Raw genomic sequence first — 22,477 nt, 5'->3', positions numbered from 1 at the left:
AACCTCCCTATTTTTGCTTTGATAGCTGTCAGCGTTTAAAAACCACACGAGAAACTGCCATATTCGTCTGCTCTGCTTGTTTTTCAGGTATGGATCTCAGAAGTCCGTCTGCCTTATCCCGGTCTCCCTCTGAGTAATGTATATCTTGTTCCAGGTTAATCTCAGCATTGCCCGCATGATCTAGTTATAAAGCCCATTTTTACTCCTCTGCACCAGACTGACATCCACTACTTAATGCAGTATTCTGTCTCCTTCAGTGCAAATCATAATGCATACTACTATATAGAGAGATGAGCGCTGCAGAACGTGGCACAGCTTTAGGCAGGTTCCTGTGCACCCCGGCACTCCTCCAGTCTCCGCTTCCGGAATAATCCCCGACCTCACTTCCCGGACGGCGAGGACGTCACTAACGCGGAAGGCGGGACCACTTAGGCTTCGCTGCAGCCTGCACACACTCCTGACCTGACCTGCTTTTAAGTTTTAACTGCAGCAGGCAGGCACAGTGCAAACGCGGGACTTTCAATTAAATTGCCAAAAGTAAGTCCCGCGTTTGTGTGCACTGTGCATGCAGTCTACAGTTACCCACCGAAGCAGGTCACATCATAAGGAGTGCACTGCAGGCTGGAGCGCGGCTTTGCATTGCACGCTTTTACTGTCTGGGCAGCGGCCGCGGCCGCCTTAATAAAATATTTGGGACACACTGTGTTCGAATACCAAATAAATTATAAAGGCCGCCTCTGCCGCCTCAAAAATGGTGCCGCCTGGGGCGGACCGCCCCCCCCCCCTAGCTACGCGGCTGCAGACCAGGCGTTGCGGCAGCTACACAGTTTATAAAATGAAGGTGCGGGGCCCCTGCACCAGGTGATCTTGGGAAGCAAGGGGAGGGTCTGTCTTAGAGAGGAGCGTGATCTCACGTTGTATTTTTAGCAGTCTTTTGCTTTTATTCTTCGCCGCTTCTCCCGCCCTGTCTTCTCCCTATCTGGCCGGTGCTTGCAGGAGGCTGCTGTAGCCCGAGGGGACTCTCCTCACGCATACCTCTGTTGACACAGTTCCTGTGCAGTGCGCGAGCTGAAACGCCACATGCTTAGGGACTGCTGGGCTCGCGCTGAACCTCGGGAGACCCCAGGACTGCCGCTTCTCACCTTCATTCTTCAATGGAAAACCGCTGAAAACTATGGGTTCCCCCGAAAAGCAGGTACAGCTATCCCCCAAAATACCTTCATAAATAGTTTCCTTCTTTGTTATCTTTAAAACTCGTCTTGCGAAGGGGTTTCCTGGTGCAGAGAATTTTTTTTAGCAAGTCCTTTCCACTGTGGTTTCCTACAAGACAAAATCCTAACAAGTCAGGTCCCGGGCCGCGCTGTGATTGGCTGACGTCACGGGGGTGTCCCGGGCCGGCAGCCAATCACAGCGCGGCCCGGGAATGACGTCACGGGGGTGTCCCGGGCCGGCAGCCAATCGCAGCGCGGCCCGGGACAAAGGGGCGGGGCTTAAAAAAAGCAACAGAAACGCCCCCGAATCGCGTTTTCAAGAGAAAGCGCGATTGACAGCCTCTGTCTCCCAATGGCTAGCCTCCATTTATGGAGCTAGCCAATGAGAGGCAGAGGCTGTGCCGACATCCATACTGAAGACAAAAGTTTTCAAACTGGGAGGGGCACTTCGTGCCCCTCGCCAGGTCGAAACCTAAAAAATTATCAACACCACACATGACATGTGAGTTGGGCAAAACACTATTATCTTAAATTTGAACTAAATCTTTAATTGACTTAAATATATTAAATTAAATTAAATAATTTTTCTGAAGTTTAAATACAAATATCCCCATGTTAAGTAAAAAAACTAAATTTTCATTATGTAGTAATAATTATTTAAAGTGATGCATTATATTTTAATACAAATTAATGCTGCAATAATTTATAAATTGAAAAAGGTTGTTGAAATCTTTTCAAATTAAATCATAAATATTGAAATCTAATTTAACTTTATTTCCTATGGGGTTTTATTTTAAGTCCATACCTATCATTTCTTTTATAGTGGCCATGTGTGGTCCTAGACTTACTATTGTTTCTTTTTGCCAGTAGAAACTTGCATTTGTAAATTTGGCTTTACCCCCTGTTTTAGGGGCTGGAGAAGTTGAAGTCTACACTTGTGAGTAACTTTGCATGCGTTTTTGTTGTGAATAGCCAAAAGTAGTAAAGTTTCTAAAACATGTAAGAGTAAGAGTAAATTACTCATAATTGTATTACGTTTATGAATACCCTTGAGTTGATTTACTCAGCCTGGCAATGCTTCTCGAGGCCCTCCTCCTCATGCTGAAAGGGAGCGCCATTGATAAGCTCAGATCTGGGCACCTAAATATTAAGTCCTGAAGTGCCCAGGGCCGAGTATCTATCCCTGACACCTTGTCACAGAGTGGGATGGGGTCAGCAACTTCCACTGACCCCATCTCACTCTGTGATGAGGTAGGGACTGATACCTCCCCTCACTGGCTGACCAAATGTCAGCCAAGAAGACAAAGTAGCCGTCCCAACCCTCCTGGGACCTTTGAGGCTTCCCTCCTTTTTAATGGTTTGTGTGTTGGTGCTTGCATGTATGAACATTTGGGAGTGAGTGTTGTGAATGGATGTGTGTATGTGTGTGTGTGTGGGTGTGAGTGGGTGTGTATGGGTGTGTGTGGCCCACTCCCCCCCCCTGCTAAATCACTGGCTATTAAACACATGTTGTAATGTACCCACTCGTTTCACCAGGACACACATGCGGGAAACACACACTTCATCCTGCTACATTCTTTTGTGAATTCAGCACCAAATACACATGTGAATATGTTTATTGTTTCAGAAACTAAGCTTTCTTTGCACCCGGAAATGGTTTTGTGCATTGATTTCAAAATGATATCTTCATACTGTACCTTTAAAATAGATCTGTGGAAGAACAAAGCAAGCAGTTGGACAAGGTCATAGTGCACATAGCCTTCCTTCTTTTCAACACCAATTATATTTGGAGGATGATAAGGTTTATCCTTTGTGAAATCTATATTCTTGTTCCATGGGAAGAATCCAAATTGGAAAAAATATTTGATGACGATTGTTACCTGGGTATAAGAAACATATAAGGGTAAGATTGAGCACTGTGAAACAGGGTAATAGTAAGAATGAATATTCTCAGTCCTTAAAAAAGATTAGAAGTGCTATGTGCCTCCCCAATTCTTGCTCTAACTCACTCACTCTCTCGCTCTAAGTCTCAAAGGGCCTGATTATTACTGGTCAGAAAATCCTGACCACTGTGCAAACCCCAGTGTGTCCAGCCCTTGCAATACTCAGTTGTTCAGACTATACAGCACCCGGTAGTTGGCAGGTGCGGGAAAGTCTGGATTACCTGAGAAATGTTGGTAGGTCAAAACTGACAAAGTGTAAGAGAAGGAAAGTTTCTTAATTTCTGGGCTATGCGATTTTTGGTGTGGTAAGCAGTTTGTATAAAGATTTAAAAATTAGGAGCCCTCAGAACGATTAGACTAGTTGCATGCCTAGCTAATCACCTCTCTCTCTCTCTCTCTCTCTCTCTCTCTCTCTCTCTGTGTCTGTCTCTCTCTCTTTCTCTCTCTTTCTCTCTCTCTCTCTCTCTCTCTCTCTCTCTCTCTCTCTCTCTCTCTCTCTCTCTCTCTCTACCTCGTTCTAGTATGCTCCTTCTCTCTGTATCCTATACTAAACCTCAAAGGGTTGGATTAAGATTTGTAAGAAAATCCCAACACCTATGCAAACCCCTGTTTGTTCAGCACATGGAATTGTGAGTTGTGCAGACATTATCGCATCCAGTACTCCGTGTCACCCAATTATTTTTGCAGGTCACACCTTCCAGAATTTACCAGGGGAAAAAGTCTAGCATTTACCTGGCATGCGGTTTTTGGTGCGGTAAGCACTGAAATCCTTATAGTATCTCCCAGTTAAGGGAAAATACTCAAACAAGATGGAATAAATCATACCAATAGATTTAGAATTTAGGAGTATCAGACATTATTAGGTGCAGTACATTCTCCATTTCTCTGCTCCTCTTCTATCCCATCTCTATCCCTCTTCCTAACAGACTTTTTCAATTACCAAACATATTGTGATCAGTTATATTAATCTGTTGAGTCAATGATGAGGCATAGGATACAAGCAGCTCAGATGTACCTCTGTGTAGACGATGGCCGTCATCCAGAACCGCTTACTAGGCCTCGGCACCGAGAGCATGGCCCACAGGAATATGAGGATTGGAAGCACAAGAGTGATCATGGAGGCGGAGATCATGTGATTCAGGATAATCACAAAATAACACACCATTTCTGACCGGGCCACTAGTGTGTTGTACAACGAGTAGATGAGAAGCAACGGTCGTGGTTGGGTTTTGTAGAATTTTTCAGAAGTTTCCAACTCCTCGTCCTGAAACATCCTACAAAAGATAAAGGTAAGTCAATGATATATGAATGCATTCATTTTCACACCCTTCAGTTTGGCCATTCCCCTTTTATTTGTCAATTCTGACAAGAGTGATAGCTTGACATTTTGAAAAGCACCTGGGGCTTCTTAGTGGCATTGCTCTATCATACATCTGATTGTACTGTGGTTATAATAGTTAAAAACTTTGTCTGAAGATCAACTGAACTATGGGACTCATGAATGGAGAATAAAACGGGCAAACAACATCTGTGGGTAGTCTCTTCATCTGTCTTTTTTGTTTGCTCAATTTAAGAAAAAGATGATCAAAGCAGTGATGTATACAGAAGATGGCAATTTTTGGTGAACCAAGCTAGGCGTCGAAAAGGATGAGACAGATTTAAGTTAGCCTTGTTTTAACATATACATTTTTCTGCAATCTATGTAGATGTGTGCTCTTGATCCTCGAGGGCCTAAGTTATGAAAGTGGCTTGGGGAAACGAGAGGGAGGAGGAGGGGTTCATGTTTTTGAAGTTATTGAGCTGCCATCTGCAGGATTACTTATTGCTCTGACTAACCCACAGCCTGTAATTATGACAGACATTTTGCAAATCCCTATGGGGCATCCTGAAAGCGTTCACTTTTAAGCTAACACATGCTGTACAGCAAGAACTTTTAGCCCTCTTATTGCTCCCTGTATTTCATAAACTGATCCCGTCTCTAGATATTCCTGCTGTACTTGCTGTAAATACTACCCTATGAAAATCTATAATCATGGAATAAATGACCTTGCAGCAGAAAGATTTGGCTGAGTATGCACGTTTTGAGCTTCTTTGATGGAAGGTGACCTCCCTGTGTTGGAAATCTATGACTAATAAAAGTTTAAAAAGACTTAAACCCTCTGTTCTTACTTGTTCAGCAGTAGTTCACTGGCTGTGAGTTCGTGTGTCAAGGGTGGCAGGATGGAATCATGCAGCTTATCCGTGCGGCTGTCATCCGGGCTGAGTACCATCATATTGTTGTCCGCAGAGTCCTCCTGGGAGCTAAAGGACAGCTGCTCAAAGCTGACTGCCTTGCTGTAGGATGGCGGTACATCACCTTCGATGACTGGGAACAGAGGTATGTCTGCGTCAGGCGAATAAGTGGCTCCCTCTGTGTCCAGGTAATTTTCCCCCTCGACCTCCAGCCCGGACTCGGATACCCTCCTCTCTTCTTCATGCTCGTCATCAGCCTCCTCGATGGTTTCAGTAGTCCCCTGGCGGGAATAGATCATGGTGCACTGGGTTGGCTCGCTGTGGTGGAGGGAGAGTAGATGCAGAGAAGCATTGCTCAGAAAAACAGTAAACATTGTACATACTGAAATGTAGAACAGAATAAGAATTCGTGCTCCTAGCTGTATTTCTTTATTTAACTTTTTGTGTTCTTTAAAAATAAAAATAATGCAAATAATGGGAATTTTAAGAAAGAAAAAAGTGCCATAAGCTTGAACTAATGAGTGTATGTGATGCTAACCATTTGTTTTGGACAGGCCGCCTTCCTATAAATGAATTATTAAAACGACTGCAAGGGAAAAAACTAATAAAACATGCAGTAGAGCACAATGGCAACCAACCAAAAATATTTCAACATAAATTACATTTTTGAGCTGCTCTTTTTAATTATGTTTTTAGGGCCTTATTACGAATACGGCGGCCCATGGGATGCCTTAGTCATGGTGGTGGTCTGCCAACCGCCACAATGCGGGACCGCCTGCAGTGGATGTATGATATCACAACGCATGCTTTTACATTGCATGCTTTTACATCGCAACTTTTACAACGCATGCCTTTACAACGCATAGTGTTGAGGGGTGCTGGATAGTGAATAGTTTAATTTACTATTCCAACTCCAGTCCCCGTGGATAGTAGGGAAGGTGTTGGATAGTAAATTAAATCTATTCCCTATCCTAGAGCGCCCCCCAGCGCAATGCGTTGTAATGGTTTGCATTGTAAAAGTTGCAATGTAAAAGCATTGCGTGGTAAAAGTTGCGTTGTAAAGGATGTTTCCCGCCTGGGGTATTATAGGTGTGCAGTCTTAGCCCTACTGAACCACTGCTGCCACCGTAGATCAAGGATCTTGAGGCAGTCTGGCAGCAGTTCAAGGCCAAAATATGCTGGCAGTGTGACAGCAGCACTGCCGAGAATATTTTGAGGTGCCTCACTGCAGTGCTTTTCATGGCGGCCTGCAAGGCCCTCTCGTGCCTTTGTGCATGGGGGTGTATGCACAACATGGTGAATTCCTGCCCATACAGGAACGTGCACTAGCGGTCCCACGGCGGTGCTGTTTAAGGCTCACATCGCTGCTGTAACACCACACTGAGAGTCAGCCAAATTACTTGTAATCTGGCGGACGGGCGGCTGTGAGTTTTGGCGTTCCTGAAGCGAAGCGGTGGCATGATGCCTGCTATAGGACTGCCGAAACTTGTAATAAGGGCCTTAATCTTTATATTCCCAACTATTTAATTGTCCTAAATGTAGTTGAGAAGGTGGCAAGTGTTCAATTACTGGAAAGTCATTGAATAATGGGGAATTGACAATTCAGATGTAGGTCCTATCCAGCTCCAAAGACTGTTCCACTGGATGTAAAGTTATCTTTTTTGAAGTTATTGAATAAGCTGATCCCGTGCGCCCAATGCTTTTCTAACTCTCCAGTGTATTTGACACTCTTGACCACACCATTATGTTGCAGAGTTTAGAACAAGAAATGGTCAGAACGTCAGACTGTACTAATTAATGGTTCACATTCCTTTCTTAATGACTACAGGGTTCAGGCAAGTATAGGAAAGGCTACTTCTGCCTGAAAAGAAGTTCAGTTTAGTGTTCAACATGGATCAAGTCTTTCCCATTAATCAATTAAAATTAGGGCTCCTGGTTTTCTCTGCATTTATCCATATTTATTTTGTGTATATATGAAGTTGTCAAATTGTACCTATCCATATTTATTTAACTGACAGACGCGCACTCATACTTTGATGTATGTCAAGCTATGTTAGCTATATAAGCTGCCAAAATTACATAACAGTACATCCACTGGTAAATACTAGCATTATACCACAAATGTATATTGACACATGCTGTTATTTAAAGAAATTTGATCCCGTTTTTTAAATTTTGCATATTGCCCATCTGCTCAGCTGTTGGGCTATAATTTATGGAAGGGCACAGGGAGTCACTCAAGACCAGCACAATTCTCGGTATTTATCCACTTTAAAAAATAAATGCAGACAGAAAACACATTGTTTTCTATCTGTATTTATCTGTAAAAATCAGTAAAAACGGAAAACAGGGAGCCTTAATTAAAATATACACTGAGTCGATATATGATCTTTTATTGCAACTGAATATCATACTTCATAAAGGCTCTAACAACACCCCGACTGAGTTTTAAAGGTCTTTCTATAGGATCCTTCTAGAGATTAAGAGATGGTTATTTCAGGCCTGTCTTCATTAAAGATTTGCGCTGCCCTTGCGCCTCGCAAGATAAAGCAAGGGCGATGCTAAATCTAGATACGATTTACCAAGCCACACAAGGCTACCTTGCACGGCCCTGTGGTGCTTGGTAAATCTGGAACAACGCAAGATAGAGCAAATCACTGCCTTAATTTACTCTGCCCCACGCAGGAGTTCCATTGGAAGAAAGCGGGTGTTCCCGTGCATCCACCCATGGATTTCGGCGCATTCGCAGATATACCATGAGTGGTAGACCTGGACATGCATCAAAATGCTACGCCTTCCCAGGCAAAACAATGAGAAATATCTTTATTGCGCCACATTTTTTCCTCTTTCTATATGTGCTCTATTCTGCATCATACGTAAAAAGAGGAAAAAACATCAAAGGATTGTTTTTGTACAGGAAGTTGTTGATATAGAGAAAATGCGAGAGTAATAGGAGGTAAATTGAGATGGAAAACCCAGAAGGTGTAATTCAACGAAATAATGGCAAACACTGTAGCAAATTATCAGATTGAACTTTTAACTTTTAAGAAGAACCAGCCACTATTAGTAATATTAGTACTATCAGTAGCACATGTGAGAATTAGAAGAGAGATCTGTTATGGAAAACAAATTAGCAATGCATCTCTACGTGGCATCTCTAAGGAAAACATAAATAAATTGATATTAGTTCAAAACCCAATGCCAGGATAGTACTCAATATTCCACGAAGAGATGATATTACTTCGGTGCGTTGGCTGCTTGTTGAGGCTAGAATTGAAATCAAATTCTTACAATAATGCATAAATTAGTATATGGTAATGCACCTATACAACTAAAGGTATTCCAACCAAATAAAGGAGCAAGGTAATGAGAGGATCACACATAAAATTAGTAATCCTGATGAGGATTAGGGTAAAGAATCAGAAATGCTGTTTCTGAATATGAAGATGATCAGGAAATTGGTGCTGAAAGAATTAAACATGAAAAACAAGGTGATAAGAAATGTGGCAGTGTAGAAAAAAAATAACAGTGGCAGGGTAGGGAAGTGTGAGAGTGATAGAATCAGTTATCTGAGGAAAGAGTGGTATGAGTGTTTGAGTTATGAACATGGGTTAAGAATGCAGGAGAATATGGGGAATTGTTGCAATGCCTTGTAGTAGGCTTTACGACCCCCCCTCTAATATGAGGTGATGTAGTCTCCAACAACTAAAATTATAACGCTAATTTTAGTAATTTATCGGTCATATTTCTACCCTACAACTACTGTGCACGTTTTCTCCGCCTGTGGCAGAGATAACTGCCTCCTGGCAGAGAACTCCACCGCAGGGTGGAGAGCTCTGACTACAAGGAATACAAGGAATTGTGACCTAAATGTTAAACTTCTGACACACATTAACACTGCAATCCCATATGTACACCCCACACCCTAGACCCTGCCCTTCTCCCCTTAGATTGACTTGTTGACAGGACACCACACAACACATACTGTTTCCCCGCTCAAGAAGAAGAGGGAAGTAGATCGTCTGCCACCATAAACGTCTGAGGGAAGTGGAAAAGGCAGCCACAGGGAGGAGTTGACAGACCATTTGAATGCATAGTGGTTAATGGATATGCCATGGGGAACTCCAGAAAAAGTAGAAGGACTAGAGGAGAAAGGTGTTGAAGTTACCTAGGACATAGGTGACAAATGTTCTTCCTGGAGGTCAACCTCAATCCTGTTTCTTTGTTAGCCCCTCAAGGAGTGTTTTCACACCAGCATGCACTCTGTTCTACTATATGGCCTGCCTGTTCCAGGGAATCTCAATAAAAGGCCAGGTAATAACTGAAAGACATCTCTTAAAATTAGTTCTTGTATCACCAGATATGAGGACATCAGGCAGAAGTGCATCAGACACTGCCTCTAACAACCCCTTTCCAGAGAGTAAACTGTTAATATTGTTCTCAGTGTGCTCTACCTTTCTGATGTACAGTCCCCATATCTAGAGCTTTGCTAGCTACAGCTGGAGCAGGAATACTCCAAACTGTGGCAGAGTGATAAACCGGTGCGTTCGGCTGGTGATGTACCTCAGTACCTGTCATAACCATCATGATTAGTTTATGACGTTTTTTGCTTAAATCGCAAAGTACATTGACTATATATTTGTAAAGATCAATTTCATCTGCATAGAGTATATTACGTTTTTGACCTTCTCTGAAGGCTGTGTTTTTGGATCATCCTTCATGTGATTCTCTGTAAATATGCACATCATTCAACAGAATAACACTACATTCAGATCGTAAGGGTGGTCTGGACCATGGGAATACTTTTTTTGTTTAAAATTAATATAAGAAAAGTGTTTCCTGTGTATATGGGCAATAGCCACTGCAAACGTTATGCCAATTTTATGTTTAAATCATTTTTAGTATTTTTTAAGGAAAATTGTTTTTGGAATTGGCCTTTTTGGCAGGGTTGTCCCCAAACATTTTGCTTCTTTCTTCTATTTTTCTTGACCTGTGTTTGTTAGTTTTTCTCTGGGTACTTTACCGCTGCTAATCAGTGCTGAAGTGCATATGCTCTCAGTGTAAATTATGATTATAATTGGTTATTTATGATTGGCATATTTGATTTACTGGTAAGTCCCTAGTAAAGTGCACTGAGTGTGCCAGGGTCTGTAAATCAAATGCTACTAGTGGGCTGGCAGCACTGATTGTGCCACCCACAGGAGTAGCCTTATAAATGTTTCTCATAGCTGCCACTGCAGTGTCTTCACATGTAGTAGGTAACAGCCATGTTGACTGGGAAAGTGCACCCACTTGCCAAGCCCCAGTCTTTCCTTTTTTTACATGCAAGTCACACCAACGGTAGGCCCAAGGTACCTCCATGGCAAGGTGTAGTGTATGTGAAAGGTAGGACATGTACCGGTGTGTTTTACATGTCCTGACAGTGACATACTGCCAAATTCATTTTTCACTATTGAAAGGCTATCTGTCCTGTGGGCTAACATGGGAGTTGCTTTGTAACGTCTTACTAGTGTAACTTTCCACTGGGAAAGATAGCAAACTGGAGTATAGGCTCTCGGAACTCAGAATTTAATAACACATCTTTTGGTAAAGATGGTTTTTAAGTTGTGAGCTTGAAAATGCCACTTTTCTTGTTTAACCATTCTGAGTGCCTCTGTTGGTTTGTGTATTAACTGTCTGGTTTTGGAGCCGGGATGTGTATTTACTGTAGACAGTCGCAAGTGGGGTTGTGGTGTGACCTGCCTTTCCTGGGTGACCCATAGCGGGGCTGAATAGACCTGGTCCGCATTTAGAGTGGTGGGAGGAGTTTCACAAGCACCTGAATAGGCTGTGTCTCCTGTGCACAATGCTGACTCCACCTCCTGTAGTGAAGCTGGGCGAGAGAGGCCAGAACTAGTTTGGTCTGGACTCAGAGACGTTTGACACAAAGAGAACAAAGAGAAAATGGGGTATATATATATTAGGCCTTAAACCCCAGAGAAGCAGATCTGGAATGAAGAGGAACCTCTTCCAATTAGAAGACCTGGAGATCTGTAAGGAGGAGTTCTGTCCCTGTGCTGTGTGTACTTTGCTGGGTAGGCATGCAGTTTCTACTTCTGCCAAGGAGAGGACAAAAGACTGGACTTTTCTGTGTATCCTGCTTGTGAAGTTTATCCAAGGGCTGGTGTGTGCTTGCCTCCTGTTAAGAAGTCTCAAGGACACAAAAGACTTCCTGCAACTCTGCTGGTGCTGCTGGACTCTGCCATCAGCGAGTCCTACCCTTGCCTGAGCTGCCTCCCTCCAGTTTAGTTTTAAATCTGTTGTATTAATGTTGCACAGGGCATGGCAGGAAACAAGAAAATATAACATCACATATTTCAGAAATAGAAAAAGGAATAGAAAACAGGCAGGAGAACAAACCCAATCCCCCCACCCCCTCCATCCACCATTTTCCTTCTCAAGGATCTTCCAATGTGCTTCTGGCCTGCAGTCCCCCCGCATTCTCAAGGAACACCCTGGTGTTGCATTATCCCAGCCTTATTACTGCCCATCGGCCCCAATGTCATTCGATATAGATGGAGTAGGCTCTTGTGGGGTCTCTAGGAGTCGCAGCAGGTGCAAGTTCTTGGGGCAGGTAAGCTACCTCATCTCTGTACTGAGTAATGTAAGGAAAGGGCGCCACATCTCTGGAAATGAAGCTCCGTTACCCTGCAGGGTAAGGGTTATGCATTCTGTAGGAAGGTAGGATCTGACTGCATGGTTACCCCCACTTTTTGCCTGGTGTTTTGCTGGTTTTTGACTACTCTGATTGTGATCCTGCTAATCAGGACCCCAGTCTATCAGCTTTTTTTCTAAAACTGTTATACATGTGCTTTGATACACTTCAGATTGGATACTGGGGTACCCTTATAAGTCCCTAATATATGGTACCCATGTACCCAGGGCTTATGTACCCCAGAGGCCTCCCGTGGGCTGAAGTATTTATTACGCCACCCATGAGAGGCCATACAAAATGGAACTACAGGTCCGCTCTTGCACCCTGTGTAAGCTAGTGCTTGCACCACTTAATTATGATATAGGTTCCCCATATCTATAGTTCACTACACTTAAAACGTATAAGTCACCCCTATAGCAGGCCTTAACAATCCTGAAGGCAGGGTGCTGGGTTTTACATGAGAGGGAGCCACTGCATGAGCAGAACCCCTCTGCAGCCTTCGGAGACCATTCTCCCAGGTAATCTGTGACTCCGCCAGACATATAGGTAGTGGTGAATTATAACCTCGCAGTAAATTCTATCTCGAAAACGGCTGCATACAACCATATCGTCTTTGGTATCAAACACCTTGGAATCATACCTCCACACAAATGTTGTGAGAGGTATGATTCCACCCTTCTGAAGTGAGCTTAGTGAAGTCACTGGTCCCGGACAGCACAAAATGGACACTGCCGACCAGAGAGACATTCCTGTCCTCCTGCTGCTGAGCCAAGCTCGAGCAGATGAAGGCAGCACAATAGGCATCCTGTCACAGGGAGATGTGACCACCTCCCAGATAGGATTTAGTGTATTCGGGATGAATGGGTGCACTCTGAGAGTGCCTGAAATTCTGCACCTGGGGCACATTTGGTGTCTCTGTGCATAGTCCAGCTTAAACCAGTTCTGGGAGCCATTGTCTCCTGCTATGGTGCGAAAATGGACAAAGGAAATGGGAGTAACCTCCCCTCGGTCCTTCCCCTCCCCTAGGAGGGTCCCCAGGATCTGTCCAACCCTCTCCTGTGGGTACAAAAGGACTTACTTGACTGTCGCTCTTTAGATCTTACGTGGACAAGATTCTACTAATTTTTTACCGTCTGGACACTCTGGACTTCGACTGGGCCCAACTTCGTACCTGGTGGACCCGGCCCTTTTTGGCAGGTTCACCCCGAAACTTTTAGCTTTTTTCTAGCCTATTTTCTGTAACCTGGTGTTGGTGATTTTCGGCCTCTGCGCACTTTCCCACTGTGGTCCAGTGTAAAGTGCGTGCGCTCTCTGTGTGTTTGGTGAGAGTGACCTGCCCTCCCCTAGGAATGCATGGGGAATATGTGTGACCATGGTAGTTCCTGTTGTGGGGGGAGTGCAGGGTCGAGTTTGCTATGTGCGAACTCGTGAGATTGAATGCTGCGCAATGATGTATGCAGCATGATTGTGTCTAGTGTAGAAGTGCCACTTCTGGAAGTTGGCATGTTTGTGCAGTGAGTGTGCTGGCACGTGATTGGCTGGAGCTGGATGGTGAGCCTGGCTCCAGGAGTCTGGATGGGTCTGCTCCGGTGGTGAGTGGAGAGATTAGCATGCTGATGTGAGGGAGGGGTGCACCTGGGACCTGAATAGGGCTGGGCTTTCCCCACACAATGCTGGCTCCGCCCCCTGTGGTGCGACTGATGACCCTAGCCTGACTAGTGAATGGGAGGGGTGGCTGAGCCCATCAAGAGTGCTCCCAAACCAGCTGCGCCTGGTTTTGCCCCCACCCTGCACCTTTAGACAAAGGATTGTGCTGTATAAAAAGGGTGCTGTGACACCCTGAAGATGTTCTTGTATTGCTACTTGAATACTGCCAGGGGCGTGCTGCTGCTTGGGCCCAGGGGAAGGCTTGCCTCCCTGGGCCCTGCCCAGCCCCTGGAAACCTGATGGATGTCCTGGAGGACTTATTTTGGACCCCTTTTGGACTTTTGTGCTCAAAACCTTTTTCAGGACCATTTGCCAGATGGGAGCGCTGCATTTTTACTTTTGGTTGCTGAGGCCCCCTTGCTATGGGAGCCCTTCTTGGGGGGGCTTGAGGTCTGCCTGCTCCCTAGCAGTTCGTGAGCGCTTTATTTTCAACTGCTCGATTGTATTTTTTTGGTGCTTTTCCTTTGAAATTCGCAGGAGCCTACCCTGCGTAATGCCCCGATATTCGGAGGGTGCCTAGCCCTCGTCTGTGCATTATTATTTTATTTTAACATTTTAACATTTTAACATTTTATTAATTAGCACCGCGGGTGCCCACCCCGCTATTTACTTTCAGTACTGAGGGAGCTCCCCCCTCATTGTGGACCCCAAGATTTCACCGCCGCCGCCCGAGTTGTTTGGTGCAACGTTGCCGGGCCGCTGCCTAAGCGCGACCCGGAAGTAGAGGTGGTGGGCGATGCCAGTGCTTGCAAGCACGTCCGGAGCCTTGCGGGCTCTGATACAAGTCCTGGTCCCCGGGGAGAGAGGACCAGGTGCAGTAGGTGCCTTGCAGAGGCGGGGCTCTCGTGTGGAGAGAGCCCCGCAAAGCGCCGCCGCCAGCACCAAAAGACGATTTCCAGCGGGCGGGGGTGGCAGGCAATGGCCGGTGCCTGCCCTAGCCGCGATGACAAGAGAAGCAGCCGCCGGAGACAGGAGTCGGTAAGGAGGGGGCTCGGGGTTGGTTCCTAGAGTCCCCCCGGGCGGCCCCACGTGGCAGCGGGCCACCCCTGCATTCCAGGGCACCCTGTTGTCGAGAGCCCACAAGAGACTCAGGGGCATTGCTTTGTTTTTGAGCCCACGAGAGGCTCAGGCGGCATTTTCGCGAGTTTGAGTCCCCCAAGAGGGACTCCACCAATTGAGGGGCATTTTGTTCAGTTCGAGCCCAAGAGGGCTCCGGGGCCAGTTCTTTTTCTTTAAGTATGGCCTAATGATTTCAGGAGCCCGGGCGCTCCATGGGGACATCTTCATTTACAGATCCGCGTGTGGCTCCAGACTGCGCATATGTGTTTTCAGAGCCAGATGGCTCAGTTTGGCTCAGTTTTGTTTCAAAGGGCTACTGAGAGCCCCTGCCTCATTTTGAAGTTCCCAGCTGCCCAGCAATTAGTGGTCAAATGCACTGTTTAGGCTTTTATGTCTTGTAGGGGGTCCTGTTCTTTGTGAAATCCCGGAGTGAGTCGCACTCCCTTCACCCCTAACTTGGCCTGTCACAGCTGCGCAGCACTTAGTGCCAGCTGCAGCGTTTAGTCCCTTGTGATTGTTCTCAGCTGCCCAGCAAGTAGTGGGCAGCTGCAACGTTTAGGCTTGCGCCGTTGGCGCACCCCTGACTGGCGCTGCCTGGCAGCGCGCCCTGACATTCTGGGCACAGGGCTTTTGAGACCCTTCTTGAGATGGCCAGTTGGCCAGGGGGCTGGTATGTGATTATTGCGTAATGTGATTTTACTATGTTTATAATGGTAATTGCCTAATGTGATTTTTGCGCGATGTGATGTTACTATGATTATGAGGTTATTTTACCTATGTAGGTTTATGTTAGTGAGAGTTTACTTCACTGTGAGTTACGCCCCTAAATGTGATTTATTCTTAGGAGGCAGGGTCTAATGTGTTTAGACTAGTGAGAGATTGCCTACTGTAGTTATACTGTTTAGGCCTAAATGTGATTATGCATAATGTGCTTTGCCCTTATGCTTGCGTTATACTTCTAAAGGTGCTCATGCTTAGAAGTTTGCTTAGCCTAGTATGTTATACTAGAGAGGTTATGTGTCCATGTGTGATCTAGGCCTATGGTTATTAGTATTGCGTAGTGTGTACCTACCTGTTACCAGTGGTTACTGGTTGTGACCTTTAATTGTTATTTGGTGTGACAGTTATTCTAAGTGCTAGTTCTACTAAGTGCTGATTCTGACAGTGGCCCACGTGTCCCTGTCCTGGTGTAAATAATCCCTTGTGAATATTGCCCGTGCCAGTTGGCACAATGTATATTGTGTGATTACTATCTGATGTGTTTTGACAATACAAAAGTTATTTTTATATAACCTTGTGTGAAGTTCCTTTTGTGGTGTGCCTAGGATGTTGTTGCTGTTGTGTGCATGCGCAAATGCTTTACACATTACCTCCGGGATAAGCCTGTCTGCTCGTGCCAAGCTACCAAGGGGGTGAGCAGGGGTTATCTAGGTGTGTGACTCCCTTGCCCTGACTAGAATGGTGGTTTCAGCCTGGCTTTGGCGTAAGCCTTAGCCAACCAGAAATCCCAGTTCTAACAGTACCCCTCTCCATCCAAATCTTTGTCTGTGCCCTTGCTCGATTCAGGCTTCGGCAGGACCTGTGGTGCACTAACAGACAGAGGCGGTCCTCCGACGCGATCACCGTCCAGCATCTTTCTACATGGTGGGCCACGCTTAATAAGCATTCGCAAAGCGTGGCACAGAACCCCTTTATCTACACGCTGTGTTTCATCATTGAGAATACTTTATCGTCCACTGATCAAATTATGTGACACTATTAAGCATGGGCGGATTTTGCGGATCCACGATCCGCGGATTTTGCGGATTTGCGGATCGTGGATCCGCAAAATCCACGGATTTTGCGGATTTGCGGATCCGCGGATTTGGGGCGGGGCTTCCATGCGAGTTCACACATGCTTCTTGTGTGTATAAAAGGTCAGAGAAAGATCAGTTCAGCAGATGAAGAGAAATAAGCTCCTGGTCACAGAAACAGCACGGGTATTGCGCTCGTGAAAGTCAAGGATGCAAAAGCCTCTATCCAGCATCACAGCTGATTTTCCACGGTAGATTTGTGAAGAAGGCACACCTGCCTCGACGCCGCTCACGATTGTTTTTGGGCTCACAGGAAGGGCATGTTGTAAATATTTTACGATGGCGCCGGCAAGCTGCCAGCGCCATCCTAAAATACTTACTAAATTAGCTTCAACAGGAAGCTCTAATAGATAAAATCGAGCACCTGCTTTATTTGATCTATTAGAGCTTCCTGTTGAAGCTAACTTAGTAACTATTTTAGGATGGCGCTGGCAGCTTGCCGGCGCCATCGTAAAATAGTTACAACAGGCCAGGCTTCAACTTTTGCCCCCGGAATAATCCGCCGCTCGCGGATTTGCGAATTCTCGGTAAATTAGCGGGAGTTCGCGGATCGCGAATTTACCGAAAATTCGCAAAATCCGCGAGCGGAACGGATTTTCCGCTCATACTTAAACACTATACTAACACGGCAGGCGTGCTTTGATCCTCCCTCATTGAGGACTATCGTTCCTCCCTTGGTCCAACAGATGCGATAACACGTATATGCTGGACTCTGCACAGTACCCCCATATCCATTTGTATGTTTCTTGGCATTGAGATTCAGTGCAAAAAACACCAATACGGCAGGCGTGCTTCTACTCATTTACATTTAGAGCATTGGTTTCTTTCCTGGTCTAATGGAGCCGAAAGGCAAGCTCCAGAATTACCTTCCATCCGCATTTTCCTTGCAACAAGGCTCCTAATTCTTCAGTAGCATTCTGATCGACACGGCATTCCTCGGCAGTCCCTGCATCCATTTCATTTCACCAATTTGTATGAGCACCTCTTTTGAAAAGACCGCTATGCTTAATTAAGGAATCATTCGTCCCCTGCCTACATATTAGAATTTCTTCAACTGATCAGTTACATATGGTATCAGTTTCAGTGCAATAGACGGTGACCTGATGAAAGCCATAATGCCGAAATGCTCGTAGTTTTATCTACCGCTTTGCCTCCATCATCTCTTGTCCTTGTTTATGTGTTTGTGCTATGGTTTTTATGAAAAATATCCTTTGTAAATATGAATATTTATGAATGACATTCTGTGATATCAAATTCTAATTATAAAATATATTTTGTGTTTGAAAACATAGATAAAGAACAAAAATAACATTCACATTTTTTTTGATACATAAATAAAATGAAATGCAAGTTGAACATTATTGTGTGACAATTTTGGTCTACGAGAAAACAGTAGCATATACTATGGGGAGTGTTAATATAATTGATAAACCTAGAACTACTTATCTCAATAATTGACTGACAGAGCTATAGACCTTTACTTACAGTGCACTAAGGACAACTGAAGAATCTCCCTTGGGGTGAAGAAGTCAGTCTCCTGCATTTGCAGGCACCTCAACGCAACTGACCAGCCTGCTGCTCCTGAGCTCATGCGGACTCTGAAGATTTCAGCAACACAGGAGGTGGGTTACAAAGGTCGCTGAGGTTGATCTGCCCTCTCAGCAAGTTTGAGGCTAGTATCCCTCATGGGGACTGCATAACCCGAACTCCTGTGCACAGCGTCCATTTGCAGTTGCATGTGCTTGTTGGCAATTCCTGAGCTTATGTGTTGGACTCCGTGTAGTCCTGACCCTGTCCAGTATTTGCACCAAAGAAATCCGGCCTCCTGACACCGAGTGCTCTGTGGGCTTGTACTTTGCAATGTTGCTCGAGATCCCCACGCGACTCCTGGTCATTCGGCCTGTGGGTCCTCCTGAGTGTCATCTTGATTTCTGTTGGGCTTTCCTGGTTGCTCCTGACGTGCCCTGACTCCCTATTGCTTGGTGAGTCCCCTGGACCTGGCTGGTCCACACCCTAACCTGTTTGACCTTCCTACGTGGGTTGCTTCTGCCAAGGCTTGTTGGTGCTCCAGCCAGACACCGACCCTTCACGACCCACAATCCTTCGTGGGACAGCTCGCACCTGGCTTCTGGTCATCATTGACATCTCCTGGTCCTCGTGGTTACAGAGTCAAGCATCCCTTCTCTACACCTGAAGCACCCAACATTGGTGGGCATTCGTCTACCGAGCCCCAGGTCTCTCTGAAGTGACCCAGACTCTGTCTCCTCTGCTTTCAGGTTCCTCCCTTCCAGAACACAGGCTTGGATTTCACCTGACCTTTTTCACCTTCATGGCAGCAGTACTTTTTCACCACCCTCCTTTGAGAACAATGGTAGTTTCAGGTACCACTCCAGACCTATGCACCCGGTTCCTCTGGGGTTGGTAACTCAGGCACTACAGTATCCATGGGTGGAGTGGCTCTCCAACCTCTTAAGTTCCAAAGGGTTTCCTCGAAGTCCTCCTAGAAGGGTCCTTAAACTATAAAATTGCAACTGTAACTTCCCCATAGAATTGTAAGGAGCCCGCGGTCGTGTTAGCACACTGCACCAGTCCTCCGTATGTTCCCTATCTACTCCCCTAGGGTGGTTCCTTGGGGTCCCAATGATTCTACGTGCTCCAAAACTTGTCTTGACCTGAATCATGATTGTTATACCACTATTTGAGTATATGGTTTGGTCTCCCCCTGGAGCCCACTGTGTATTGTGCTATTTACCACTGTTCTATTGATCTTGTATTGTGTGCTTTGTGTTCTATCCTTGTGCAGAGGATACTAGAGAGTGTTATATTAATAAATACATACTTTTATATAACTACTGTGTGGTTCTCCTTTCATTTGATTAATTCAGGATGTGATATTCTGGTAAAACAAGCTGCAATACATTACTTCAAGATTACGCCTGAATGCTGCTCTCCACAGCTACCACTAGGATAGCTTTCTTAAATGTTTTCTTTGACCTCATACATCATAAATGTCATTTGGACTGGTACAAGGCGCCCACTTTAATTAGTGGACATCATATACCAGGCCAACTTCTCACACGTTTAATACCCAAAACGAACCAAAGTCTGTGTAATCACCCCTGATATGTGGGTATCTTATCAGTGGCCCAATGTGTTAAAATGTTCCGCAATGCAGACCCCCAAGGCTATGCCCATTTGTTGTTGTCTATGAAAGTTAAGGGGAAACGTAAGCTCATTGGGCAGGCCCAACACAACATATGCCGGTAAGCATGGTATCTGTGTGTTGAAGTGGTAGTCTATATCCGCTAATACTTGTTCCCAAAAAAGGGAGCTGGAAGGACATTCCCATAGTATGTGCAGTAAAGTGCCCTCCATTCCACTGTTCCTCTAGCAGTGCAGGGACCGATTGAGGCTGTATCTGTGTATGCAGGAGGAGTGTAATACCAGTATGAGACTAATTTGGTTGCTGTCTCAATACTGGAAATATTCCTTGCAGTATGGCGCGTGCGGTAAAAAAAATGTCCTTTCACTCCTCCTGTGACAACGCCCGTCCAAGCTCCGTTTCCCAGTGTCTCTGTCCTGCTGTGGCGCCCACGGCCTCGGGGTACGCAGCTGGTGTTACAGTTCGGTAATGAGGTGTGCATTGGATGTCTTAGTGTGCAGCCATTTCCCATAGGCGGTTATAGGTCTCGTATTGTTCAGACTCCGGTATAGCAATCGTGTAGCAAAGGTCCTCAAAGGTCAGGGGCCATTCTACATCAAAGAAGTGCCCAATGGATCTGCACCCTTCTTTTTCTCCCAAGTGAAAGGACCTCTGGCCCAAGCCCTGGGTTAATTTCTAATTTTTAACTATGGGAATGAGGGGTGACGGAAAGGTGGTTAGCCCATATCTGGTTGCAGTGGAGTCTCAAGCCTTTAGAGTTGCGCAAATGATTGGCGAACCGTATAGCCTGGTTGGCCGTTGGGTCTTATGAAGAAAAGGGACATCCCAGAGCGCCTGGCCTGCAATTGCTTGCTCCATGAAAAGCCAGTGCTTCTCTGATTCCCCACGTGACCACTCCAATAAAGTGCGTAGTTGGGTTGCTTGATAATGTTGGGCTATATCAGGGACTCCCAGTCCTCCCTCCCGGGGGTATGTAACTTTCCTCTTTATTCATTCTATTTTTTTTATTAGCCTACACAAATGAACAAAATTGCTGTTGTAGTAATTTAAGTACCCCAGAGGGGGGCTTCACCGGGAGAGTCTGGAAAAGATACAAGATTTTGGGCAGTGCAGTCATCTTTAGTGCTGCTACCTGTCCGAGCCAGGAGAGGGTATACGGCTTCCAACGATTTACGTCATGATAAATGTGGGAGCGAAGGGACTTGTAATTTAGGGCAGGCACGGCCTGTGCCGGGCGTTATACTGGGGCGGTGACGTCAGGCAGGAGAGGGGCAGGGTGGGGGGTTGTAAAATGTGGGATATGGACCATTAGAGGTAAGTACAGAAAAAAAGAAAAAAAAGAATTTTGTTGCCCACGCTGCATCGCCAAATGTGATGCAGCGTGGGCAACGAAATTCGTTTTTTTTTTTCCGGTACTTACCTCTAATGGTCCATATCCCGCATTTTACAACCCCCCACCCTGCCCCTCCTCTGCCTGACGTCACCGCCCCAGTATAACGCCCGGCAAGGGCCGTGCCTGATTTAGGGTGACAGTGGCGCGCGTGGAGGTGGTCAGCTTGATCCTTAAATAAGGGATTGCCTCAGTTTTCCAATAAAGCGGGACTGTGCGTGCAAGAGCCTCTTTAGTATGGGTCTGTAGAGAGACCTCTAGGGCCTGTGATTTAGCTACATTGGGCCAGATTCACAGAACTAACTTAAGACAAAATCCTAAACTTACTACCATTAGCTCATCTTGGTATTCACAGAAGGGACTTACTCATTGGTGAATAAATGCTTTCTGTGAATACCAAAATGAGTAAGTGCACTTACTCATATTGGTATTCACAGAAGGCACTTACTCATCAATGAGTAAGTGCCTTCTGTGAATACCAAAATGTGTAAGAGCCTACTTTGAATACCAAAATGGTAGCAGGTTTAGGATTTTGTCTTAAGTTAGTTCTGTGAATCGGGCCCATTGACCTTGAAACCAGAAGCAGCTGTGAATTCTCCAAGTTCTACAAAAAAGGCAGAGACAGAGGTGCCTGGATCTTCTAGAGGGGCGACCACATTATCTGCATACAAGTTGATAGTGTGAGTATCCCCCAAAGCAGACTCCCGAGATCAACGGGTTCACCTGCACTCTCTGGGCCATAGGCTCCATATAAACTGTGAACAGAAGCGGGGAGAGCGGACACCCCTGTTGTGTCCCCCGGGCAATTGGAAAGGAATCAGATGTGCGACCGCTCACCCGAAAAGTGGCTGTGGGTCGACTGTAACCACTGAACACCCAGCCTCTCGGAACTGATGCTGGACGACATAAAACCTTGCCTCGCAGCCCCCAGCACTGACACAAGATGGCGCAAAGCCTCACAAAGTGACGCATCACCTCCGGAGTGTCGCGCATTTTACCTGTGCCATGTTTTTCCATGCATTACCGGCAGACCAGAACAGTCTTGGATTTTGATGCCTCACTTCCCCCTAAAGTCCGGATTTAACACATCACTTCTCCTGCATGCAGCAAAACTGTCGTATCGCCTCACCAAGGGCTCAGGAACTGATGCATCACTGTGTTTCCCTTCCCTGTGGCTGTTTGGCCTTGTGAATTTTGACGTATCTACAGGGACTTTGGTGTAAAA

The 22,477-nt window shown here is 45.6% G+C and overlaps 1 protein-coding gene across 1 annotated transcript in view; it reads right to left on the bottom strand.

Annotated features, from left to right (window-relative positions):
* Window positions 1–22,477, bottom strand: part of PIEZO2 (piezo type mechanosensitive ion channel component 2) — a 1,150,823-nt gene that overhangs the window by 104,883 nt on the left and 1,023,463 nt on the right. Inside the window, exons 39-41 of the mRNA XM_086964934.1 lie at window positions 5,324–5,704; window positions 4,170–4,428; window positions 2,909–3,091 (exon numbers count right to left, since the gene is read on the bottom strand). Of these exons, the coding sequence (XP_086821060.1) occupies window positions 2,909–3,091; window positions 4,170–4,428; window positions 5,324–5,704 (823 nt within the window). The remainder of the gene's footprint in view (window positions 1–2,908; window positions 3,092–4,169; window positions 4,429–5,323; window positions 5,705–22,477) is intronic.

This window comes from Lissotriton vulgaris, chromosome 4_1, assembly GCF_964263255.1.
Source record: "Lissotriton vulgaris chromosome 4_1, aLisVul1.2, whole genome shotgun sequence".
Taxonomy (NCBI): domain Eukaryota; kingdom Metazoa; phylum Chordata; class Amphibia; order Caudata; family Salamandridae; genus Lissotriton; species Lissotriton vulgaris.
This window is presented reverse-complemented; position numbering and strand designations above follow the sequence as displayed.